This window comes from Acomys minous (assembly GCF_964271855.1).
Source record: "Acomys minous genome assembly, chromosome: 5".
Classification (NCBI taxonomy): domain Eukaryota; kingdom Metazoa; phylum Chordata; class Mammalia; order Rodentia; family Muridae; genus Acomys; species Acomys minous.
In genome coordinates, this window is record NC_140494.1 from 81,300,898 (window position 1) to 81,325,689 (window position 24,792).

Here is a 24,792-nt window from a genome sequence, read left to right on the forward strand (position 1 = left end):
CCAGGAAGGCACTAGCTGAGTCCTTGGAGGATTCGCCAGTATGTTTGTGTCTGAGCAGCATGTAAATTTTTTCCACTGCTGTTGCTTTGTTGTACATCTCGAGATCAGGGAAGCAGAAAACTTTGGAAGAAATCTCAAAGAACCTCGAGACTTGCTAGTGGATAATATGTATTATTATTATATAAGCATGTTCACAAGGACAGACATGGGTTTGCATTTTGTGAAATAGCAAGTTTTGTTTTAATACATAAACATTTACTTTTCTTTTGTTTTGTTTGTCTTTTGAGAAAGTGTCTCACTATGGAGTTCAGGCAGGTCAATTAGAGATCTAACTTTCAATCCACAATGCTGAGATTAAAGGGGTGTACCACCACACCCAGCCCAGATGAACAGATTTTATCCTCTACATTTTTATCTTCTACAGAAAATAGTCAGCTTGGTATGGTTGTACAGCTTGTGAGTTCTAATTCAACGTGATCTCCATAACAAGTACCAGTCTTAAAATTTATTTTAAAAAACTATATTGGAACAGTTTTTCTACTTTTATAGATATTTGGAGATGTTGAACTATTGACAAAAATAGAAGCACTTCTAATGCTGAAATAAAAAATTCATTGAGATAATGGTGCTTCTGATTAGAGTAGTAGTGTCTTTATATTAGATACATAGACCAGAACATTAAATTGTTCTTTGTAAACAAGTGTATGGTTGTTGCTTTGTTCCTCTTTTTCCTTTTGAAGACAGAGTTTCTTTGTGTAATGGTTTTGGCATTTCTCAAACAAGCCCTGTAGACCAGGCTGGCCTCAACTCAAAGAGATCCAGCACCCTTAGCCTTCCCTGTTCTGGGATTAATGGAAGGTTTATCTTCTTTAAAGTATATAATTCACCACAAAGAAATTAAATACATAGTGATTTCTAAATTATTTCTTGCTAAATATAGAATTGTGAGTTTCACTGTGAAATTTGGAATCATAAATTAGTCATGATATCTAGAGAAACAGACCTGGGAAGATGACTGTAAAACAAAAGGGACACTTATTAGATTGGATGACATGATGTGGTCTAATTAGTCCATCAATGGCTGTCTCAGCACCAGGAAGGCCAGAATCCAACAACTCTTCATTCCACGAGGATGGATGACTCTACAGTACTAATATTGGCCTGGAGTCTTAGAGAATTTCTGGATAGCTAATTGCCTCCAGTGTGAGAGAGAATTCTATGAAGGTGAATTTCACATGGATCATAGCATTAAGATAGACAAAATGGCAGGCATGAGTGAGGACATGCAGAAAAACCTGAAACTTCTTAAATTTCATGTGGACTGCCACGGAAAGAGGGACCCAGATCCACAGTGATTCTTCCTACTTCACTTCACACAATTAAGGAAATATCTTTCTCTGCCATGTGTGGTGGAACATGCCTTGGCTCTCAGATCATGGGAAGCAGAGGCCGATCTTTGAATTGGATACTAGTATAGTCTGCACAGCTAGTTTGACAATAGTCAGAGATACATAACCGAGACCCTGTCTCAGAAAGAATTAGTGAAAGAGACATACACAGAGAGAGGGGGGGGGCAGGGAGAGAGGGAGAGAGGGGGAGGAGGGAGGAATGGAGAGAGAGAGAGGAGAGAGAAAAGGCTTCCTTAGTTGGCTATCCAAAACATTCTATTTTTAATCAAGACTCTCAATCACACTAAGTTCCTTTCAAGTTATTATCATTTCATCAATTGAAGGGTCTATGATAAGCCTTGTCTCATCAATCTAACAACAGTCAAATAGACAGAAGGTTTAAACAACACTGGAAATATGCCCAGTCTTAAAAAAGACGATTGTATAGGTTAATTATGCTAATATTAAACATTCCACCTTAGGGTGGGGTCATCAGATCTCTATATAAAAGCTCGAGAAGGGTAAAACTCAGTCAGTTCAGAGGCCCTAGGAGGTGGTTACGCAGTGAAGCCCTTCTTCAAGTTAGGGCTGTTTTCCAGAGAGATCAGAAGGCACAGCATCTCTGAAGCACAGGGCAAGCTTTGATAAGACCAGGGATCTGGAGGTGAGTGGAAATCCTCAGTCCATGCATTTATACTTTCTCCAAGTCCAGGAATTCTCATATGGAAGTTCTTGTGATAGTTAATATAGAGAATGCTCTTATTTTCAGTTCAGTGTCGAGGTACAATATTTTAATATATTGTAACTTTAAAATTGAAATGACTAGGGTTTCCTCACTTATTTTATGATAATTGTGAATCTAATTTTTGAATGTGTGGAGATACCTTATAGTATGACTTTTAGCATGGTATCTATACTTAGTGTTCATTATAGAAATCACATAATGCCTCATATATGAGATATTCTACCGGAAAACATTATACTCTTGTGTTTCAAATATGTTTTTAACGATTTAGAGACTATTTTATTAGTGTATTTATTTAGGACACATTTGTTTAGTGATAGTATACTTTTAATGAGCTCCTTTGCTGGAGACTCAGTTCATGAATGACTTCCCTAGCATGTATTCATTTCTAACTCTAGCGCTAAGAAAGTAAATAAAAAGATAATAGAATTGACTCAGTGTTGCAGGAGCTATAATGAGAGGTTGAGGCAAGAGAATTTTGAGTTTGAAATAAGCCCATCCTTTACAATCCTGATTTTTACTCCATTCAAAGAGTTGAAGGTACATTCATTATTTATGTCCACGTGATGTAATCAATATTTTGGAATGGATTTTTAAATCATGGGCATATTGGTAGTCTTTACATGGATACTTAAAAATAACTGTCAGTCTTGTTCTTCAGTATTAAGAAGTTTATACGGCATTGTTATCTGGTAGGACTCAAGGTTAATACAACTTATTATTTGCATCCTCTTGTGCCTGTTGAGGCTTCATTAGCTACATGCTGTATGGTCAGATTTACAGAAAGTTCTGTGAGGAAATGAGAAGCAGGTACCCGCCATTAATCCTAGAACACCAGAGGCAGAGACACCCAAATCTGTGTGATTTTGAGACTACCTGGGTCTACAAAAGGATTCCAGGACAACCAAGGATTTACACAGAAACCCTGGGTAAAAAAACAAAACAAATTTTCAAAAGAACCTGGGTGTGGTGGCACATGCCTTTAATCCTAGGAATTGAAAGGCAAAGGTAGCTGGATCCCTGTGAGGTGAAGGCCATCATGGTCTACAAAGCCAATCCTGGCAGCCTAGGCTATACAGAGAAACCTTACCTGGATAGAGAGACAGAGGGGAGCAGGAAGAGGAGAGACAGAGAGATAGAGAGAGCTGATAGGTAGAAGACTCCTTACTTGTGTGTCCAGAAGGTTAGATTTTTAATTTCACCCATTCTCCCCATCACAATTAGTTATTAAAAATGATTACCCCCTCAGGCATCTCACAACAGCCAAATACCCAAAGGCAAAATCAACCCTGAGGGTGTGCCCAGGGCATTAAAAAAGGAGATTACACAAGGCAATTTAATTATGATAATACCAATATACTTGGCCTTAGGGTGTGGTCTTCAGTTCTCTATATAAAAGCAAGAAGCAAAAAACCCAGTCCAGAGGCCCTAGGAGGTGGTCACACAGTGGAGCCCTTCTTCAAGGTACAGCTGTTGTGCAGAGAGATCAGAAGGCACAGCCTCTCTCAGCTAAACGGCCGACCTTCCAGCAAGCTTTGATGAGACCAGGGATCTGGTGGTGAGTGGAAATCCTCAGTCCATTGATTTATACTTTTCCCAGTCCAGGAATTCTCATATAGAAGTACTACTGATAGGTAATATAGAGAAAGCCCTTATTTTCAGTTCACTATGAATCTACTAAATTTTAATCTATGATTACATTAAAATTTAAGATTATTACAGTTTTTTACTGATGCTATGCCCCTTATGAATCTAAATTTGGAAGCTATGGAGGTACCTGATAATCTGATTTTTAACATGATATCTGTAAATAGTATTCATTGTATATATCACATAATTCTATGTATAAGAGACCTTCCCCAGTAAAAGAAGTTGTACTTTTGTGTTTCAAATAGGTTTTTAAACTTTTAGAGAATATATTATAATTGTATTATTTCATGACTCATTTGATTACTGACCTTACACTTTTATTGAGCTCCTTGGTCTGAGTCTTCATGAACACCTTGCCTACCATGTTTGTGTTCTAGTGATAGGACTAAGAAAGTGAATAAAAAGATATTGGAAACCACTCAGTATTGTTGGGTGCTAACTGGGAATTTTGAGGCAGTAGATCGTGAGAAGGAAGCAAGTCTGTGGTTAATAATCCTGTTTTAATGGATACTTGATACTACTGACCTTGGGGGAGATTAACCAATGACTATTACTTTATTTGGTTTTTATATGGGTTGTGGTAGTGTGTTTGTGTGTTTGTCTGGTTTAGGTTTTTTTAAAAGTGAATTAACTATGCCCTTTGTTATCCTTGGTGTAGTGTACTTAACCTCTGTGAGTTGGCATTTTCCCTCTATTATCTTGTGGAGGGACTGATTTGTGGATAGGTACTGTTTTGATTTTGCTTTTCAGGGAATACCTTATTTTCATTAAGTGAAATAATTGTTAGTATTGCTGGGTATTATAGTCAGGATTGGCATAGGTGGTCTCTGGCTATGTCCAAGGCCTCTGTGCAGGCCTTCTGACCTTTTGTTCTCTTCACAAATGTCTGTTGTGATTCTGATGGATTTGCCATTACATGGTACTTGGCCATTTACCTTTGTGGAGTATAATAAAGTTTTCTTTGTTCTGTACGGTTTGAGATTTGAGCATTTTGTGACAATAGGATTTTATACTCTCAAGATTTCTTAATGCCACTCTTGGTGGCACACACCTTTATTCCCAACACTATGGAGGCACAGGCAGGAAGCTCACTCTGAGTTTGAAGCCTGCTTAGTTTACTGTGACAGTTGGTCTTTTTATCTTTTCTTCTTCTTCTTCTTCTTCTTCTTCTTCTTCTTCCTCTTCTTCCTCCTTTTCTTCCTCTTCGTTTTTCGAAACAGGGCTTCTCTTGTGTCCTGACTGTCCTGTACTAGCTGGTGAAAGGCTGGCCTAAAATTCACAGAAACTGCCTGCCTCTTACTCCCAGTTGCTGGAATTAAACTGCTCTATCAAGCCTGTCTTATTTAACCCAGGGATAATCTGTATAACAGAGACCTAGCTGTCCTGGACTGCCTTGCAGAGCAGGCTGGCCTTGAACTCACAAAGATCTGGTTGCCACTCCCTATGGGCTGCTGAGATTAAAGTCCTATACAACCACACCCAGTTTCCTTGACAGTCTGAACAGGCTTTACTTTATTTGTGGGAGGGATTACCTGGCAATTAAGATACCTCTCTCTTTTTCTATATAGAAGGAGAATTAGATTGGAAAGACAGTCATTTGCAGCTTCGCAAACCCTGTCTGTGTCTCTGCCGTGGAGCCTTTAAGAACAAACTCTACAACCATGGAGGGGACCTCAGGAAACTCACTTCCAAGCCAGCCTTTGATCGTGAGTACATAATTCACATTAATTGTGGAATGGTCATCCTTGTTTTCTCTTTATACTTAAAGCTCCCTATGTTCATGCACATTGTACTTTAAAATAAAATTATCTCAAAAAATATAACTTGGTGTCTTCTGAAAGCTGCTATTTGCTAATACTATTTGGAAGAAATGTAGGACGTAATCCAGCAGTCCATAATGACAACTTTAATCTATGATAGGTATTTCTGCAAGTTTTTGTCCTTCTCTGGACAGCTAGTGTTCTTGCCCAAACTTGAGTGGAGGGCTTCTACACTAGTGATGCCTGTGTGCCACTGAGGGTAGATTTGGAACATCAGTGACCATGAGAAAGAAAAGCTGAGAGATGCACCTTGACAGGAAGACAGAGGAAATCTGTTTGCAACTGGCTTAGTAGAGACAGACATGCCCAGCTTTTAATCCTCCCTAGTCATATGACCTAGATTAATTAGAAGCCTCATAACCACAGCCTTCATAACGCAAGCTTTGGTACCTTGGTAAAGATTCAAAATATGTTGCCTCTTCCTCCACATTTTTCTGTCCTAATATTTGAGTTTTAGAAACTTTCACAGAGAAGTTTAATCTATACCTTGATCTGAGAGTTGTTTCTCTTGAGAAAATGAAGGAATGACCAAACAAAAACGCTGACAATTGTGTATATATAGTAGTATATGAGATCCTGTGCTGTTTACATTTTCTATGTTTTCAAAGGGAACACTGAGAAGAAGCATCATACCCAAGAAACTACAAGAGAAGAGAGAGGCTTTGGAAGCCAAGAGAAAGTTCAGGGCCAAAACCAAAACCAGAACCCGACTTGGGGTAACTACCAGTGGTCCTATGAGGTTGACCAGTTGCATCTTCCAAAAGCCTGTGTCTAGAATAACTTCTTACCCTGGGAATATCACCATGAGAAGGAAAGACCAAGAGAACCTGGAGAAACCCCAGCAGCTGTCTGCTTTGTTGAGGTTGAATGATCTTCAGTCTGGAGACAGGAAAGTGAACATTTTATATCCTCTGGATCCTAATACCAATGTAAACCAAAGTGCACTGGGAATGCAGGATGAAGCCAGTGGTGTTAAGGATCTGCACACTTCCACAGAGTTCAGCCCTGCTCAGCACCCATCTTTGGAAGAGGAACAAGAGGCTCCTCAGCAGTCACTATCTTTCTACTGTCCAGGAGTAACAAGGCCAATGTCTCTTCAGCTGTCACCATCTTATGAGAGAAAAGGAGTGACTATTGCAGACATCCAGAAACAGGCCAGGAAGGTGAAGAGAGCCAGAAAGAGACTGGCTGAGGCCTTGGAGGAAGATAGGCTTGCCAGGCTGCTGGAGAACATGAGGGAGTGAACAGACATAGGTCTTCAGAAATCCACATTTTAAAAGTTTTCAAAGCACATATTGTGGCCTTTGTAAGTTCTACTTGAAGTATCTTTATCTGACTTGTATGTAATTTTGTATTGATTTATTAAAAAATACTTGCTCTAAGAACTAATCAAGTCTCCTTGCCCGATTTCTTTATTTTCCCACATTCCCTCCCTCCTCTCCCCTACTTTCTTTCCATAGTCCTCAGAGAGGGAGAGCCCTTCTCCCTTATCAATTAAGCTCAGCCTATCAAGTCTCATCAGGACTTCCTGCATCCTCTTTCTCTGTATCCTGGTAAGGGATCTTGCAAGGAGGAGGTGGTCCTAGTGCAGGCAACTGAGTCCATGGCAGTGAAAGCCTCTGATCCCTCAACACATTTATTATTACTGATATTTGTATGAAAAGTGAATCTTTATTATATACCAATCTGGGTTTTAAACTTCTCATCTATTTTTTTCAGTTATATTTTATTTTTCAGCTTGTTGTTATTTACAGTGAGCTCTACCACAGCTAGAGCTACAAGATAAAATTTATCTGAAAAAACTTATCCTAAACTCAAAATATATAATTTGCCTTCAAAGAAATTAAATACATTATTAGTTTTAAATTGGTGCTTGAACATTTTAGAAGAGGGGGTTTCAATGTGACATTTGGAACCACATAACTGTCAGAGATACTAAAGGAAAAAATCTTATAAGATACTATAAAACAAAGAAGCCCCTTATTAGCCTGGATTACAGGATATGGTCCAAGCAGCCCAGCAATGGCTCTCTCACAACCAGAATTCCAAGAATCATGTAAGTGTTAAGCCCAGGGATTGGATGACTCTACAGTACAAATACAGACCTGAAGGCTTTCTGGATAGATAATTGTCTCCAGTCTCTGTTAGAATCCTGCTGAGGTCAGATTTTGTATTGATCCCAGCAGTAACATACAATAAATGGAAGTCATGAGGGAGGGCAAGCAGAAAAAGCAAAAGCTTCTTCCATGTCATGAGGACTGTCAACAAGAGTGGCCCAGGTTGACAATGAATCTTCATACTTCAAATTACTCCATAAAGGAAATGCCTTTTTCACCCAGGAGTGGTGGTACATGCTTTAGATCTTAGCACATGGGAACAGAGGCAGATCTCTGTGAATTGGAGGCCATTTTGGGCAAAACAGTAAGTTTTAGGATAGTTAGATATACAAAATAGAGACTTTGTCTCAGAGAGAGGTCATTACAGTTGAGGAAAGAGAAAGACTGAGAGAGAGAAAGAGAGAGAGAATTCCCTATTGGGTCTCTAAACGCTTAAAATTTAAATTTTACCGAATCTCTCCATCACAGTATTTTCTTCAAATTTATTATCACCTCATCAATGGAAGGGTATGTGATAAACCCTGCCTCAGGCATCTGACTACAGCCAAATACCAAAAAGGCAAATTCCAACCTTAAGGTATACCCCGGGCTTTACAGAAGGAGATTATACAAGATAAGTCAATTATGCTAAGAGCAACAAACTCCCCCTTAGGGTGGGGTCTTCAGATCTCTATATAAGGGCTTGAGAAGCATAAAACTCAGTCAGTTCAGAGGCCCTTGGAGGTGGTCACACAGTGGAGCCCTTCTTCAAGGTACAGCTGTTGTCGAGAGAGATCAGAAGGCACAGCCTCTCTGAAGCACAGGGCAAGCTTTGATAAGACCAGGGACCTGGAGGTGAGTGGAAATCCTCAGTCCATAGATTTCTATTTTCTCTGAGTCCAGGGATTCTCATATAGAAGTACTTGTGATAATTGATATAGAGAATGCTCTCATTTTCAGTTCATTATTGAGCTTCAAATTTTTAATCTATCATAACATTAAAATTAAGATGAGTATGGTTTCCTCAATAATTTTATGATCCTTGTGAATCTAACTTTGGAAGGTATGGAGATACCTTATAGTATGACTTTTAGCATGGTATCTATACTTAGTGTTCATTATAGAAATCATATAATGCCAAATATATGAGATATTCCACTTCCACTTGAAGTGTTTTTATCTGACTTGTATATAATTTTATATTGATTTATTAAAAACTATTTGCTCTAAAAACCAATCAAGTCTCCTTGCCTGATTTCTTTCTTTTCCCACATGCCCTCCCTTCTCTCCCCTATTTTCTTTCCCTAGTACTCAGAGAGGAAGAGCCTTTCTCCCTTATCAATTAACCCCAGCCTATCAAGTCTCATCAGGCCTTCCTGCATCCTCTTTCTTTGTGTCCTGGTAAGGGAACTGGCAACTGGTAAGGGACTCAGGCAACTGAGTCCAAGGCAAGGAAAGCCCTGACCCCTTAACAAGGTCCTTTATGGTGATTGAGATGCCTGTTGACTCCATCTGAGCATGGGTCTAGGTCCTCTCCATGCATGGTACTTGGTTGGTGTATCAGTCTTTGGGGACTTCACTGGTACAGATTTTTTTGGCTCTCTTGGAACCCTGTGGAACTCCTTTCCTCTCTGGGGCCTGCTATTCCTGGATTTATCTGTGGGACTTCCTGTACTCTGTCAAAATTTTGGCTGTGTGCACAAGATTCTGCTCTGATTCCCTTTTGTGCAGAGTATTGCACAAGACAGCTATGGAAGACTCCTCTCCTTATCCGTCTATTTTACTGCACTCACTGTTTATTCTTCTTTCCCATCTGAATGACAGTGAATGATCTTGCAAGGTTCCTCCTCATTACTTAGCTTCTCTGGTGTGTGTGTGTCTGTGTGTTTGTGTGTGTGTGTGTGTGTGTGTGTGTGTGTGTGTGTGTGTGTGTGTGTTGCAATATGGTGATCCTTCATCGTATCCTAATATCTGCTTATAACTGAGTGTTTACCATGCTTGTTCTTCTGTGTCTGGTTCACTTCACTCAGCACCTTTTCTAGCCCCTTCTATTTGTCTAAGGATTTCATGATCTCTTAATTTTTGTCAGGTGAAGAGCAGTAGTTCATTTTGTAGATGGACCTCATATAACAATATCCATTATGTGGTTGAGGGACATCTAGATTGTTTCCACTTTCTGGCTATTTCCAATAATTCAACTATGAAGAGAGTTGAGCAAATACCCTTATTGTATGGTGGGGCATCTAGTAAGTATATGTCCATTAGAGGCATAGATGTATCTTTTGTTTGAAAAATCACCAGATTGATATCCAAATTGTTTGTACCAGGTTGCACCCCACCAGGAATGGAGGAATGATCCCCTTGTGCCACATTCTCTTCAAGTATGTGCTCTCACTTGAGGCTGTTATGTTACTAATTCTGATAGGTGTTAGTTGGAATCTGAGAGTTGTTTTGATTTGCATTTTCCTGAGGGCTAAGGATGTTGAGCAATTATATGCTTCTCAGCATTTGGATAATCTTCTTTTGAGAATTCTCAGTTAAGAACCATACTACTTTTTTTTTTTTTTTGGTTTTTCAAGACAGGATTTCTTTGTGTAGCCTTGGATGTCCTGGACTTGCTGTGTAGACCAGGCTGGCCTTTATATATTTTAGATATTATCTCTCTTTGATATGCTGTTGGTAAAGATCTTTTCCCAGTTTGCATGCTGTTTTTTTTTGTTTTGTTTTGTTTTTTTTTTTTTTTGGACTGTGCCCATAGCTTTATGGAATTTCTCCGTTTCAAGCAATCTCAATTACTAATTGTTGATCTTAGCGTCTGATCTGTTGGTGTTCTGTTCAGGAAGTTGTCTCCTCTTCCAGTGAGTTCAAGGCTCTTCCCAAATTTCTCTCCTATTAGATTTCCTGTTTCTACTTTCAAATTAAGGTCCTTGATCCACTTGCACTTGAGTATTGTGCAGTGTGACCAATATGGATCTATTTGCATTTTCTACAAGTAGACAACCAGTTAGACCAGTATCCTTTCTCTAAGATGCTACCTCTTTTCCTTTGTATGGTTTTACCTTGTTTGTCAAAATCAAGTGTCCTTAGGTGTGTCACTTTTCTTGAGTCTTGAATTTGATTCCATTCTCCCACCAGTCTGTTTGTATGCTATCCCCACTCATTTTTAAAATCACTGTTGCTCTATAGTACAGATCCAGATCAGCAATACAGATTCCTCAGGAGTTGAGAAGTATTCTATCAAGGCTCTAAACAAGGTTTCTACTTTGATAGGAATTCCATTGAATCTGTAGCTTGCTTTTGTGAAATTGTCCATTTTTACTCCACTAATCCTACTGATCCCTGTACTTTTAAGATCTTCCCAGGGACTGACAAATTCTTCAGTTTTTCTTTCAGAGTCTTTCACTTGCTTGGTAAGAGTCACACAAAGGGCTTTATTTCATTTTATTTCATTTTTGGCTACTGTTAAGTGTGTTATTTCCCTAATTTCTTTCTCAGCCCATTTGTCCTTTGTATACATGGTAGCTAATGATTGTTTTTAATTAACTGAATCCAGCCACTTTCCTCAAGGTGTTTTCACCCATAGGAATTCCCTGGTAGAATTTTTGGAGGCACTTCTGAATACTATCATCCTGAATAGTGATGCTTTGACTTCCTCCTTTCCAATTTCTATCCCCTTGATCTCCTTTAGTTGTCATTGCTCTAGGTAGAATTTCAAATACTATATTGAAGAGATTTGACAGAGTGGACAGCCTTGACTTGTCCCTGATTTCAGTGGGATTGCTTTCATTTTCTCTCCATGTAGTTTGAAGTTGGGTAGAGGCTTGCTGTATATTGTCTTCACTAATTTTAGGTATGTGCCTTCTGTCTTTAATACCTATTAGATTTTTGGCATGGATTAGTGCTTGATGCTATTCTAGTATGCAAGGAAATGATCATGTTTTGGTATTTCCTTTTCCCAGAATTGTTTGCATGGTGGATTGCCTAGATGGATCTCTGCCTATTTAACCACACCATCATGACTGGTTTACATGCTGATAGGTCAAAGTGCATGATATTTTTTCTGTTTCCTTTGGTTGGACTTGTGAGTCTTTTATTGAGTATTGTTCCATCCATGTTCATGAGGAATATTGGTCTAATATTCTCTTTTCTATTTGCGTATGTGTTTGTTTTAGTTTTTTTTTTTTTGTTATATTTTGGTTTGCCTATTTGTTGTTGTTGTATCTTTATTTATGAAGGTTTCAGACTGTGTTTCTCTTCTTTACTTTTGTCCCAGATATTTCTTTTTAGATCTGAGGGAGTTCAAACTCACAGAAATCTGTCTCATTTTACTCCCCAAGTTCTGGGATTACAGTTATATGCCCCTATATCTGGCTGCCTTTTGATTTGTCAAGACAAGGTCTGTAGAGATAACCTTGGTTGCGCTGGATCCAAGCCTCTATTTCAGAGTGCTTGATTCAAAGTCATATGCCAGTACCACCCAGAACTTCTCATATGTGTAAAATATAAATGTACAGTGATGATGATATACCCAACTCACTCCCTTTCCAGCTCTTTTTTAAAAAGAAGTATATGAGCATTATATTTTTTATTTAATTAATTAATTTAGGATTTTAGGTGCAGGGCTTCTTTGTGTTGCTTTGAGAGCCCTGGACTCCATTCAGCACACAAGGCTGGCTGGGAAACCAAAGATATCTTCTAGCCTATGCTCCCCAAACACGAGGCTTACAGGTGTGCACCACCACTGCCCAGCTTGGGTAGTAATATTTTAAAATGTAGTATTTTCAGTTTTGATTGAAATATTCTGACATATAATTCTTGTGAAAATTACCTTGAGGACAACTATGATCCACAGTAGGACTCTAGGACAGATGCAAAAGCAACCAACAGAGCAAGGAAATGCCTTCTCTTATAGCATTGAGAAGAGAAGGTCCATACATTTATTTAGTAATTAAATTAGTAAAGCTACTAGGTGGGTTACAAAGCCTTACCTTAGGCTAGTCAGGCCTGGCCAGCTTGAATCTAATCCTTTGACCCTTCCTTCCATGTGATCACTACTTGATAGATATTGGGCTTATTAAAGGGTATACTAAATATCATGTAAACTGGATGTCTGATTGACAGAGGCTAAGGAAGGGAGAAAAGCTACAACATGTTGTTTGAAATGAAAATCCCAAACACTCTTTTATCAATAAAGACTCAGGAGCCAGATGCTGGGGCAGAAAACCTGCTAACTCGGAGGGGCAAAGATAGTATCAGGTGATCTCTTCTCAGTGTTCTTTCCTACGGAAAAAGCCCTGAAGGCTCACTAACTCAGCAGACACCCAAGGAGATCAAGGTTAGAAAGACTCATGCTAGCTTAAAGTCCAATAAGTCATAGGCAGAGGAAGTAAAGACCTCAAAATCTAAGAGCTAAAGCTCCTTTTACTTCTACACCATGTCACAAATAACTGTTCAACTCAAAATCCATCCTATTCTTCATCCCTGTCAGATGGTTTCTTCCTCTGCCTCTTGACCTAGCGCTAACTTTATTAAATCTAGTGTGTTGAAAACTCTTGGATTAAAGCTGTGTGCTAGGGCTCAAGGCCCCAAACAAATAATTGGTTTTTACAGTTCATTGTCTCAAGGCTCACAATGGAATCAAATATCCTGCAAGGGCATAAGGAACACAACAACCTGGTAATACTATGTCTACCACCTTACTTGTACTATTCGAATATTAGGTTGTATGGGAGAAAAAAGGCAGCACTTTACCCGAAATTGTTCAATTTCAAGTCATAATTTCATTTATTTTTAAGATTATATGCTTTATTTAGTGGGCATGGGAAGAGAAGGAAAGGGAGGAGAGGTACTCCAAGGGAGAAAGAGACAGAGACAGAGAAAGAGAGAAAGAGGTAGGAGAGTAAGAGATCAAGAGGCAAAAATCTCAAACCCAAATCTAATTATGGTTTTGCTCTGTTGGTCTTCAGGAATAAGGTACCCTGAGTGGTTCTCTAGGGTTTGATACTTAGTCCTTAACTTGTTACCATGTGTGGTCATGAAAGGAGACCAACATGCTGCAGCTGTCTGCCCTTGTCTTGTTTGTTTTTCTGAAACTCAATTAATGTTTCCATTTGAACTACAGGTCCAAGATTTCTTTCATGTGACGGTAGTTGGAATCCATAAAGGTATTATGAATGTTGTCATATCAATCAGGTCTTTACACTTCTATACTAGCTGTGCCTTGAAAAGTTCGAGGCAGGCAGGTCTCTAAGCTGAGGCCATCCTGGTCTACAGAGTGAGTTTTAGAACAGGCATGGGTAGAGATAAAAGTTGTCTCCAAAAACACAATATGTATATAATTCTAAGTTGGATTAAAGGAAAATAAACCTAGAGCCTCGCTAGTGGTTAATATATTATATTATTATATAAGCATGTTTACAAGGACAGACATGAGTTTTCAATTTATGAAATAGCAAGTTTTGTGTTAATACATAAACATTTACTTTTGTTTTGTTTGCTTTTTGAGAAAGGGTCTCACTATGTAGCTCTGGCTGATCAGTTTAGAGATCTGACTTCTCTCCACAATGCTGAGATTAAAGGAGTGCACCACCACTCCCAGCCTTGATGACAGAGGGAACAATGCCAGTGTCTCTTCAGTTGTCACCATCTTATGACAGACTAGCAGTCACCACTGCAGACATCTGGAGACAGGGGGAACGTGAAGAGAACCAGGAAGGCACTAGCTGAGTCCTTGGAGGATTCGCCAGTATGTTTGTGTCCCAGCACCATGTAAGTTTTTTCCACTGATGTTGCTCTGTTGTACATCTAGAGATCATGGAAGCAGAAAACTTAGGAAGATATTTTATTGTTTCCAATTGACCTGTGAAAGACCTGATTGGATCTAGGGATGATTCCTGTGGGATCCATGACCCTGGACTCCATCATAGCCTCTGCACAGTTGTTCTGCTGTCCTCTGACACCCACACTGTGATCATTGTCCCAGGACTCAGATCTAATTGGCCCAAACCATTAGACCCATGGCACTGGTACTGTTCTCACAGACTTCAGCACATAGCTCACTGCCACAGAGTGCTGGGGAGTCCTCCCACTCCCAACTTCACTCTCCCCTTTCTCTTCCCTTCCCATTGGATTGGTTGGCCCTCATTTCCACCAGGACCACAAACCATCCTTGCTAGGTCTGGCCTACTGCTCTTTAGCACACTTGAGTGCTCTTCTTCATGAGAGCTCAGTAGACACCATGATTCAGTAAACACTGCAACTAGACAGAAACAAGTGGGCATTCTAGTGAGAACTCAAGGTTCCATCCCAGTGACTTGCAGGCTTCCTGAACCACTAATCCTTCCAAGCCAAGACAATGATTTGCACTAGTAGTTTTCACAGCTCCCCATCCTAACTTACCCAAGGGCCTGTCTCATGCGGTCTCTGAGAAAGTCGACTCTCCTCATGGAGAGATGCCGGAGAAGGTTGAATCTGGAGAACTGAGAAAGGAACTTGTACACACACTTCTCTTCTCCATCTCTTGTCCTGGAGCCAAGCCCGAACACGTTCTTGGAGATGGGCGCCAGGGAGAGTAGGCAAAAGTTTCTCATCTGTCCTAGGCAGGGAGCAAATTGGGCCAGCATGGGCACATTCCACTCTGGTTCAGTTCTAGTTCCTCCAGGTGCTCCGGAGGAAACACAGTCAAGATCAGCCTGGCTCCATGCACAGGCTGAGCCCATATCTGTATCTTCCTGCAGCACAAGTGGAAGGAGCCCTGTCTCTGCTAGGCCCACTGCAAGAAGCATGCCTGTTTTTTATCTGGCCGTGGCCTGAGTTAAAGGTCAGCTACCACCTTCAGTCGCTGCCTCAGGGCATCTGGGAAGGACCTTTTCCTCTCACATCTCCTGAACTCTCTCTGCTGAGCAGCCACCATGTTCTGCTCCAGCCCAGAGACACCGGAATGGATGCTGTTCAGTGCTCAGATCCAGTAACTGAAGTTTTCCCATCCTGTGGGTACAACAAGTGAATTGTGAGATATTTGACCAGACCTAACCACATCCAGTGAGCCAGCTTTTCCGACCCAGGTCTCTACCCAGCTCGTCCCCTGGGCTAGAGTGTGCCTCTTTTCAGCAACCAGTGTCCAGCAGGCACCCAGGCATGCTCCACAGCTTTCTTTGAGCTGAATGTGGAGACCTGCCTTCTTCTTTCCCCTAACTGAGTCTCTCTGTCCCCTTGGTCCCATTCCTAGTGGCTGTGGGAACACCAGAGGGGGCACATTCCACTGTGTAGTTCCATCTTCTCTAAGCTCCCATCCCTAGTCAACTGTCCCTTGTGCAAGGAAAGAATCACTTGCGCTAAGGCTGCTGCATCCCTGCCTGATGATCACAGAAGCTTTTGACACACTCAGGAAGAAGCCCTGCTCCCTGACCTCACCATCTCACACACCACCACCCATCTCCTCCGTTTTCAAGTACCTCACTTCTTGCTTACCAGGGGTGATGCTTCTTTTTCAGCTGCATGTCTGTTCCTGCTAGCACACCCTGGAAGGTTTCCAAGTCTGGGGACTTCATCAATGCCCCCACAGGGAGACAGGGGAAAGGCCAGGTTGCCACTGTGGCCTTCACAACCAGTGTGTGTCTGCCAGTGAAGGCCTCCTTGAACAGAGCTGGGAGGAGCTCCGTAGGCAGTTGTTCCAGACATGAAATGGCCAAGACCTCATCTCTCAGCAGAGCCTGCCTTGCCAGCTTCAGGAGTGTGGCTGGGGTGTCAACACTCATCCTGCAAGGTCTTCAGTCACAAGGATCCTGGGGGAAGCATTCAGGGAAGAATCTGTTGTCAAGAAAAAGCTCAGCAAACTTACTCCCCAGCCCAGGAACCACTCCAGGTCACAGTTCTGTCTCATCAGCTTAAACCTTTGCCCTCCATGCTGCTCTCCAAGCCCAACTCTCTCCCTCACAGCATGGTGCTTCAGTCTCCAAATGTGCCCTTGTGTCCAGGTGACCTACATGGCTGTGTTGGACTCCCTGTGGAATTTCTGTTCCTTCTTGGCCCTGCTATCTTTCCCCTTACTTTTCCAGAGTTTCCCTGAGTTTGGTCATAAAGTGTGGCTGGGAATCTCAGCATCTGTTTGGATCTAATATTTGGCGGAGCCTCTAAGAAGACAGCTATGCTAGGTTCTCCACTGCAAGCATAACAGAGTGTCCTTAAGAGTGTCTTGTATTCAATAAATAATCCACTGAAGAAAAAATACTCCAGTATTGATGTCTTACTATACAGAAAGAGCAAAAACTACTTATGCCTTCACAGATAAATATATTTTTTTTCCACGAAGGAGTTATACTGTGATGCTGCAGGATCTTGATCCAATTGTGATCCCTGAGATTGTAGGCTGTAATAATCTATATTTTGTTTAGGCCCTCATACACACCTTGAATCCAAGAATTTTCTGGGTATTATTGACTGGTGATTACGTTGTGGTTCAGCATGCCCTAGCATACAACTTGCAAAGAGAGCTTTAGTACACAGGATTGAAGGTAGTTAATCCTCTGTCAAGAGGCAGAAAGGAAAACCATCAGACCAAGGGTAATGTCTCATGAAAGTTTTCACTTAGAAGGAAAAAGGGACAGAGGGGAAGACTTCCCATTGGGACTCTAGTTGAGAGAAGCAAGGGAGAATGTGGAAATAGAAAGATCCAGAGGGTCCTATAAACCTAAAGGAAGAACATTATGATGGGTGGATCTGGGCGAAGGCATCCTGCTCAATCTGTGGCACCAGCTAAGGACAATTCCTGAAGGAAACTTTGAACCCTTACCCAGATCTAGCCAAAGGACAGGACATTCTCCACAGTTGAGTGGAGGGTGGGGACTGATTTCAGACGAACTCTGGTGCCCCATATGTGGCCATATCCCCTCTATGGGGTGGTCTGTTGGCACTCAGAAGAAGGATAGGAGGCTACCAAGAAGAGACTTGATACCCTTTGAGCATATACTAGGGGAGGAGATCTGCCTCAGTCACAGTCATAGAGGAAGGAGGTAAGGGAAAAATGGAAGGGAGGGAGGAATGGGAGGATACAAGGGATAGAATAACAATTGAGATGTAATATGAATAATTTAATAAAATATAAATTTTAAAAAAGCAGGATAGGCTTCTGAGTTGAGGAGAAGTAAAAATAAGAGCAGGCGCTATATTAACTATCTTCACCGGTCTGGTTCTCTAGAGATCATGCGTAATTTATGATTCCAAATTTCACAGTGAAACCCACAATTCTATATTTAGCATGAAATAATTTAAATATCACTATGTATTGAATTTCTTTGTGGTGAATTATATACTTTAAAGAAGATAAACCTTCCATTAATCCCAGGACAGGGAAGGCTAAGAGTGCTGGATCTCTTTGATTTGAGGGCAGCCTGGTCTAAAGGGCATGTTTGAGAAATGCCAAAAACATTACACAAAGAAACTCTGTCTCCAAAAGCAAAAAGAGGAACAAAGCAACAACCATAAAATTGTTTACAAAGAACAATTTAATGTTCTGGTCTATGTATCTAATATAAAGACACTACTACTCTAATCAGAAGCTCCATTATTTCAATGAATTTTTTATTTCAGCATTAGAAGTGCATCCATTTTTGTCAATAGTTCAACATCTCCAAATATCTATAAAAGTAGAAAAACTGTTCCAATATAGTTTTTTAAAATAAATTTTAAGACTGGTACTTGTTATGGAGATCAGGTTGGATTAGAACTTACAAGCTGTACAGCCATACCAAGCTGACTCTTTTCTGTAGAAGATAAAAATGTAGAGGATAAAATCTGTTCATCAGGGCTGTTTGTGGTGGTGCACTCCTTTAATCTCAGCATTGTGGAGAGAAAATAAGATCTCTAATTGACCAGCCACAGCTCCATAGTGAGATGATTTCTCAAAAAACAAACAAAACAAAAGAAAAGTAAATGTTGATGTATTAAAACAAAAATTGCTATTTCATAAATTGCAAACTCATGTCTGTCCTTGTAAACATGCTTATATAATAAGCACTTATGAGCCTTGTGGTCAAATTTCCTTTAATCCATCTTAGAATTATTTACATATTTTGTATTTGGAGACAAAGTTTATCTATAGGCCTGCCTCTTCTAAAACTCACTTGTAGACCAGGATGGCCTCAGCTTAGAAATCTCCTTGCTTCGTCCTTCTTAGGGCACAGCTACTGTAGAAGGGTAAAGACATGATAGATATGACAACATTTATAATACCTGTATGGATTCAAATGACCATCACATAAGAGAAATCTTGGGCTTGTTGTTAAAATGGAAACATGTATTGATTCCAGAAAAACAAACAAGACAAGTGCAAGGCAATGCTGTAGACAGCGGCAGCATGTTGGTCTCCTTTTATGACCACCCATGTTAACCACTTAAAGACTTAGTATCAAACCCCAGAGAACCACTCAGGGTACATTATTCCTGAAGACCAACGGAGCAAAACCATAATTAGATTTGGGTTTGAGATTCTTGCCTCTTGATCTCTTACTCTCCTACCTCTTTCTCTCTTTCTCTGTCTCTGTCTCCTTCTCCCTTGGGGTACCGCTCCTCTCTTTCCTTCCCTCCTCATGCTCACTTAAATCATATACTCTTAAAAATAAATTAAATTATGACTTGAAATTGAACAATTTTGCATAAAGTGCCCCCTTTTTTCTCCCATACAACATAATATTCCAATAGTACAAGTAAGATGGTACATATAGCATTCCCAGGTTGCTGTGTTCCTTATGCCTTTGCAGGATATTTGATTCCATTGTGATCCTTGAGACAGTGAATTGCAAAAGCCAGCCTTTGGTTTGGGGGTCCTTCAGCCCTAGCACACAGCTTTCATCCAAGAGGTTACAACACACTAGATTTAATAAAGTTATCCCTAGGTCAAGAAGCAGAGCAAGAAATCAGCTGATTTCGAGGTATTCCATGAAAACCCATATTAAAAGAGTACCTATTCACAAATCCATCCCTACACAAGATAATAAAAGGAGAATGCCAACCCACAGAGGCTATCTACACTGCACCATCGATAACACGGGGCATAGTTAACTTCACTTTAACAAAATCTAAACCAGACAAACACACTACCACAACCCACATGAAAACCAGATAAACTAATAGTCATTGGTTAATCTCCCCGAAGGTCAGTAGTATCAAGTATCCAATAAAACAGGATTCGTAACCACAGACTTGCTTCACTCTCAGGATTCTCCTGCCTCAACATCCCAAGCTAGCACCCTACAATACTGGGTGGTTTCCATTATCTTTTTATTCACTCTGTTCATGTTATGGCCATCTAGGTCACGAGACTAAGAAGGATTAAAATCTGAGCATGTCTGTGTCTACCAAGCCAGTTCCAAACAGATTTGCTCCATTTTCCTTTAAGGGTGACCCTCTCAGCTTTTCTTTCTCATGGTCACTGATGTTCCACATCTACCGTCCGTGGCACACAGGCATCACTAGTGCAGACGTCCCCCATTCCAGTTTGAACAAGTACACTAGCTGTAGATAGTGGGACAAAAACCTTCCCCATAAATATCTCATAGATCATCATGGGCTGATGAGTTACAACCTACATTTCTACCAACTAGTGTTAGCAAGTAGTGAACAGCTAGACACAATACATTAAGTTACATTTTTTTTGACCTCACATTATTGGAGAGTACATCTGAGCACTAAATTAAGGAAGCTTATATATGAAGAGAAAAAACAATGATGACCATTCCACAATTACTGTGAATTATGTACTCAGGGTCAAAAGCTGCCCTGGAACTGAGTTTCCTGAAGGCCTCTCCATGGTTGTAGAGTTTGTCCTTAAAGTCTCCACTACTGAGATACAGACAGGGCTTGGGTAGCTGTAAACAGCAGTGTCTTTCCCATCTAATTCTCCTTCTACGTAGAAAAAGAGATAGGTACATTAATTTTCAGGCAATCCAGCACACAGATGAAGCAAATTGTGTTCAGACTGTCAGGGAAAATGGGCCTGGTAGTACAGTCCTTTAATCTCAGCACCGCCTGAGGCAATGACAGCCAGATCTCTTAAAGTTCAAGGCCATCCTGGTCTCCAAAGTGAGTCCAGGACAGCTAGGGCTCTGTTGTGCAGAGTAACCCTGTCCTAAGTAAGCCAGGCATCATGGGGCACACCTTTAATACCAGCAGTTCATGATGCTGAGACATGCAGATTTCTATGAGTTCCAGGTCAGTCTGGTCTACAAAGTAATTCCAGGAGAGGATGAGCTCTGGTACACAGAGCAACCCTGTCCTCAGAAAGCCAGGTGTGGTGGTAAAAGACTTTAATCTCAGCACTGGGAAGGCAGAGGCATTACAGGCTCTGTGAGTTCACCTCCAGCCTGGGCTATCTAGTGAGTTCCAGCACAGTACTATGTGCTTTGTAGTAGGAACAGAAATGAATGTGAGGTTAAAACAATGCCTAAGTATTAAAACAGAATTTGCTAGTTTTAAGATTGAAATGTCATGTCATTCCTGGTAAATCATGCTTATATAATTACTATTCCTGTGCCTCTTGGTTAATTTTCCTTTAATCCTACACAGAATTATGCACATACTTGGGTGTTTTTTTGGACACACTTTCTATTTGACACTTGTTGTTCTAAAATTCACTCCGTAGCCCAGGCTGGCCTCATCTCAGAAATCAGCATGCCTCTGAGTGATGAGTCCTTGGAAGAAAAGTGTGTGCTTCCACTGCAAAGCTGGAAATAAACACTTCATTCTAATATAAATTGTGAGACTTCTATCTTCCTACCTTAATAATTAAGTGATTAATCCTTTACATACCCTACTACTACAGTGATATTCCTTAGAAAAAATTAAATTACTAAATATAAAATATAATTATGTATTTATATACTTATTGAATTTAATTTTTTTGAGACAAAATTTCTCTGTTAGCCTTTCACGTCCTGGACTCACTTTACAGACCAGGATGGCTCCAACTCAGAGACCTGTCTGCCTCTGTCTGCTTAGAGCTGGGATTTAAGATATTTGCCCCCACTTTATAGCTAGAATTAAATATTTTTATTTTATTTTTCTCTATATAAACTTGCATAATTAGTTTCACACCTAAGTTCTGTCCCTAATAGTTAGCATATTAATCATTTACACACCCTAAAGAAAACATTTTCTACCACAGGGCAAAATAAATATTTGCTCTCTTTCTCATTTTCTCTCTCTCTCTCTCTCTTTTTGTCTCTCTCCCCTCTCTCCCTCTGTCTTTCTCATTGTGTGTGTGTGTGTGTGTGTGTGTGTGTGTGTGTGTGTGTGTGTGTGTGTATGTTCTCGGTTTTATTGTTGTTGTTTTTGTTGTTGCTGTTGTTTTTCAAAATAGTGTTACTCTCTGTAGCCTTGGCTGTCCTGGACTACCTAGGTTGACTAGCTGTCATCCAACTCACAGAGATACACTTGCCTCTGCCCTCCAAGTTCTAGGATTAAAGGACAGTGTCACAATGTCCAGCTAAGTTTTTTGTTTGTTTGTTTTTGTTTGTTTGTTTGTTTTCAGGGTTTGTCTACATAGGCTTGGTTGTCCTAGGATCCCATTGAAGAACTCTGTGTCCTCAAAATCACACAGATCTGCCTGTGTCCACCTCCCCAGTGAGAGGAAAAAAGGTATGTGCCTACATGACAGGTTAGGATCTTAATTCTAATATATATTATGTCTAAAACACCACTTTATCCATGACTTCATAAAATATCATTCACTTCTAAATTTATGTATTTTTTGTTTATTTATTTATATCCTACAACATTCTGTAGCTCTGGGGGACCTGGAAAAATAGATAGATATTCCACCCAGTGCATACTGAGTTAAAAGTGTGCTCTATTGATCCCTGCTTCATTTAGACATTTTTGCATAGTATTGCCTTGTTTCTATTTTAGTTTTGTTCATTTGTCTTTGGATTTCCACACAGTACTCTCTCATTGGGCTGTAGCTTAGGCCTTTCATATTAAGAGTTGTAAGAAATCATTACTGAATTGCCAGTATGAAATTGAGTTCACTCGTTATTGTAGCCCATGGAAGCCTTGAAATTGAAATTTCCTTGCACTATAACTCTTATAGACAGAGATCCTTCTGTCCCTGCCTTCCTGGTGCTGGATCAAAGGTGTGCATGACTTGGGAGGGAAAAAGCAGTGAATCTCTTTATGCTCAAGGTAAGGCTGATGTACATAGCAGTTCAACTACAGCCAGGCCTATGCGTGGAGAGAACTTGTCTCAAAATCCCATAAAAGGATTGTATAATGTTGAATTTGTCCTATGGTTAGTATAAAAAACACTCTTGCAATGGAATACAAAAACTATTGGTTATGTGACTCAGAGTTGTAGGGTTCATTCCAAGCTGGCAGCTGCTAGAAATCCTGAATTCAGCATGGACATTTTTTTTTATTTCACCTTAGCCTGGGTTTCATACCACGGTGTCCTCAGGCTCAGGCATTTAATGGGGGCAGGGGAAGGGAGGGAGGACTTCACTAATACATGGTTCATGAGATTTCTCAACCTCCATAATTATACTTCTCCCCATGTATCCGTTGACCTGTGTATTCTCTGGGTACCTCTAGAGAGCTTTGAGGATTATACTGCAGAGGAATTCCATCACTACTTGATTAAAGATATGATAAAATCAATACACAACATTTATTAAAATTCTTTATTTGTATAAGTAAATATCTACTTCTGGCAACATTCTATAACTTATTTAAAACTATATATCTACACAATTTTATGGATCCCTATCCTATAAGTTTTAACCAAATTTCAAAAAGCAGATGAGAAAATATTAATACTAGAACTATCTTTTCATATAGCTACATGAATATATTTGATCCAACATCTTCAAAAACTTAAATAAAAGTGTACAAAAATTGTAAAAGTTGTAAAATGTACATACACCAAAACAACGATTTTCATTGGAGAACACAGAGACAAGCATTCATTAAAATCAGAATAATATTGTGCTTTAAGTATGAAAATGTAAGAAGATATTTTGCAAATTTCACCTTAAATAAATGACAAATAATTGACGATATATCTTTATATCCTTATTTAAACATTCTATGTTCAAGATATATATCAAAATATTCTACTACTCTATTAACATTAGAAATTTTACAATCTAGGCTAAAGAAAAATTAATAAAATGAATATTTCAGTAAAAATAGTCTCAAAGGTACTGATAAATATATTATAAAGCAACTATAAATGAATATGGCTTAGAATATTCAGCAGCTAAAGAAATAGAACTTATATTAATTTTCTTTAAAATTGCACTCAGCAAAGTAACAACAGTAATGGTACTGTTGTATTAAAGACCAATCAGATAATGTTACAGAAATAATAGGTGGTTGTACCTATCTATTAGTGTTTCTACTTATGCTTAGTTTCAGACTTGGTGTTCATTGAGTCCAACTCCAAGGCCTGAGAAACCCTCCCTCGAATGAGCTGATACAGTTTATAGACTCATGGGTAAGCTTTGTAAGGATGATTCATATTTTGGTCAAATCAAATGTAAATAGCTTTTATGTGCTGCTTCTGAAGGCTTCTTCCTGTGCCTAGGACTCCGATTCAGGCAGTAGGATGGCATACTCCCTTCTCTTACTCCTCCTTTGCCCTTAGTGAGAAAGGAAGGATATAGGAGAGAAAAGCAAGGGAGTATAAAAACCAAAAGTGGACGGTTCGTTCTCTATCAGGGTTGTCTTGGGTTTGGATTTGAGAAAGAAATGTGGATAAAACAGAGTCTAAATTAGATGGTTCCCCGAGAAAGACATCAACCATCTTCACCTGAACTGCTAGAGTTTGAGGAGCTAGTATAGTTTTCCTGTTTCCCATCTTCTGTGCTAATCTGAATGGATGCATGGGAGCCACCATCATGTCCCGTAGTAGTCTCTGAGGAATCTGCCTCAGAATCCATAAGCCCTTGTTCCTTTTCAGGCCTTGCTGGCAGGCCCCTTTCTGAGGAGGAGTGCACATCTGTTCGAGCACGCTTGGGGCTTCTGCCTCCAGATATGGCCATGTTCTTTCGCTTCCCACAGGAAGCCTTTGCCTCTGTGTAGGCTGCATATTCCTCTGGTGACAG

General features: G+C 39.9%; 1 protein-coding gene and 1 long non-coding RNA gene across 4 annotated transcripts in view; both read left to right on the plus strand.

Moving 5' to 3' along the window:
- Positions 1-6,992, plus strand: part of LOC311598614 (methyl-CpG-binding domain protein 3-like 2B) — a 199,368-nt gene extending 192,376 nt beyond the window's left edge. Inside the window, exons 1-4 of one of the 3 annotated variants that reach the window (XM_084783832.1) lie at positions 1,925-2,052; positions 3,504-3,691; positions 5,352-5,489; positions 6,212-6,992. In XM_084783832.1, coding sequence (XP_084639958.1) covers positions 5,445-5,489; positions 6,212-6,847 — 681 coding nt within the window. In that variant the 5' untranslated portion in view covers positions 1,925-2,052; positions 3,504-3,691; positions 5,352-5,444 and the 3' untranslated portion in view covers positions 6,848-6,992. Of the gene's footprint in view, positions 1-1,924; positions 2,053-3,503; positions 3,692-5,351; positions 5,490-6,211 lie in introns of those variants that run through there. The other 2 variants (XM_084783833.1, XM_084783834.1) reach the window with 2 other exon arrangements.
- Positions 1-24,792, plus strand: part of LOC311598623 — a 51,961-nt gene that overhangs the window by 8,217 nt on the left and 18,952 nt on the right. The window lies entirely within an intron of this gene.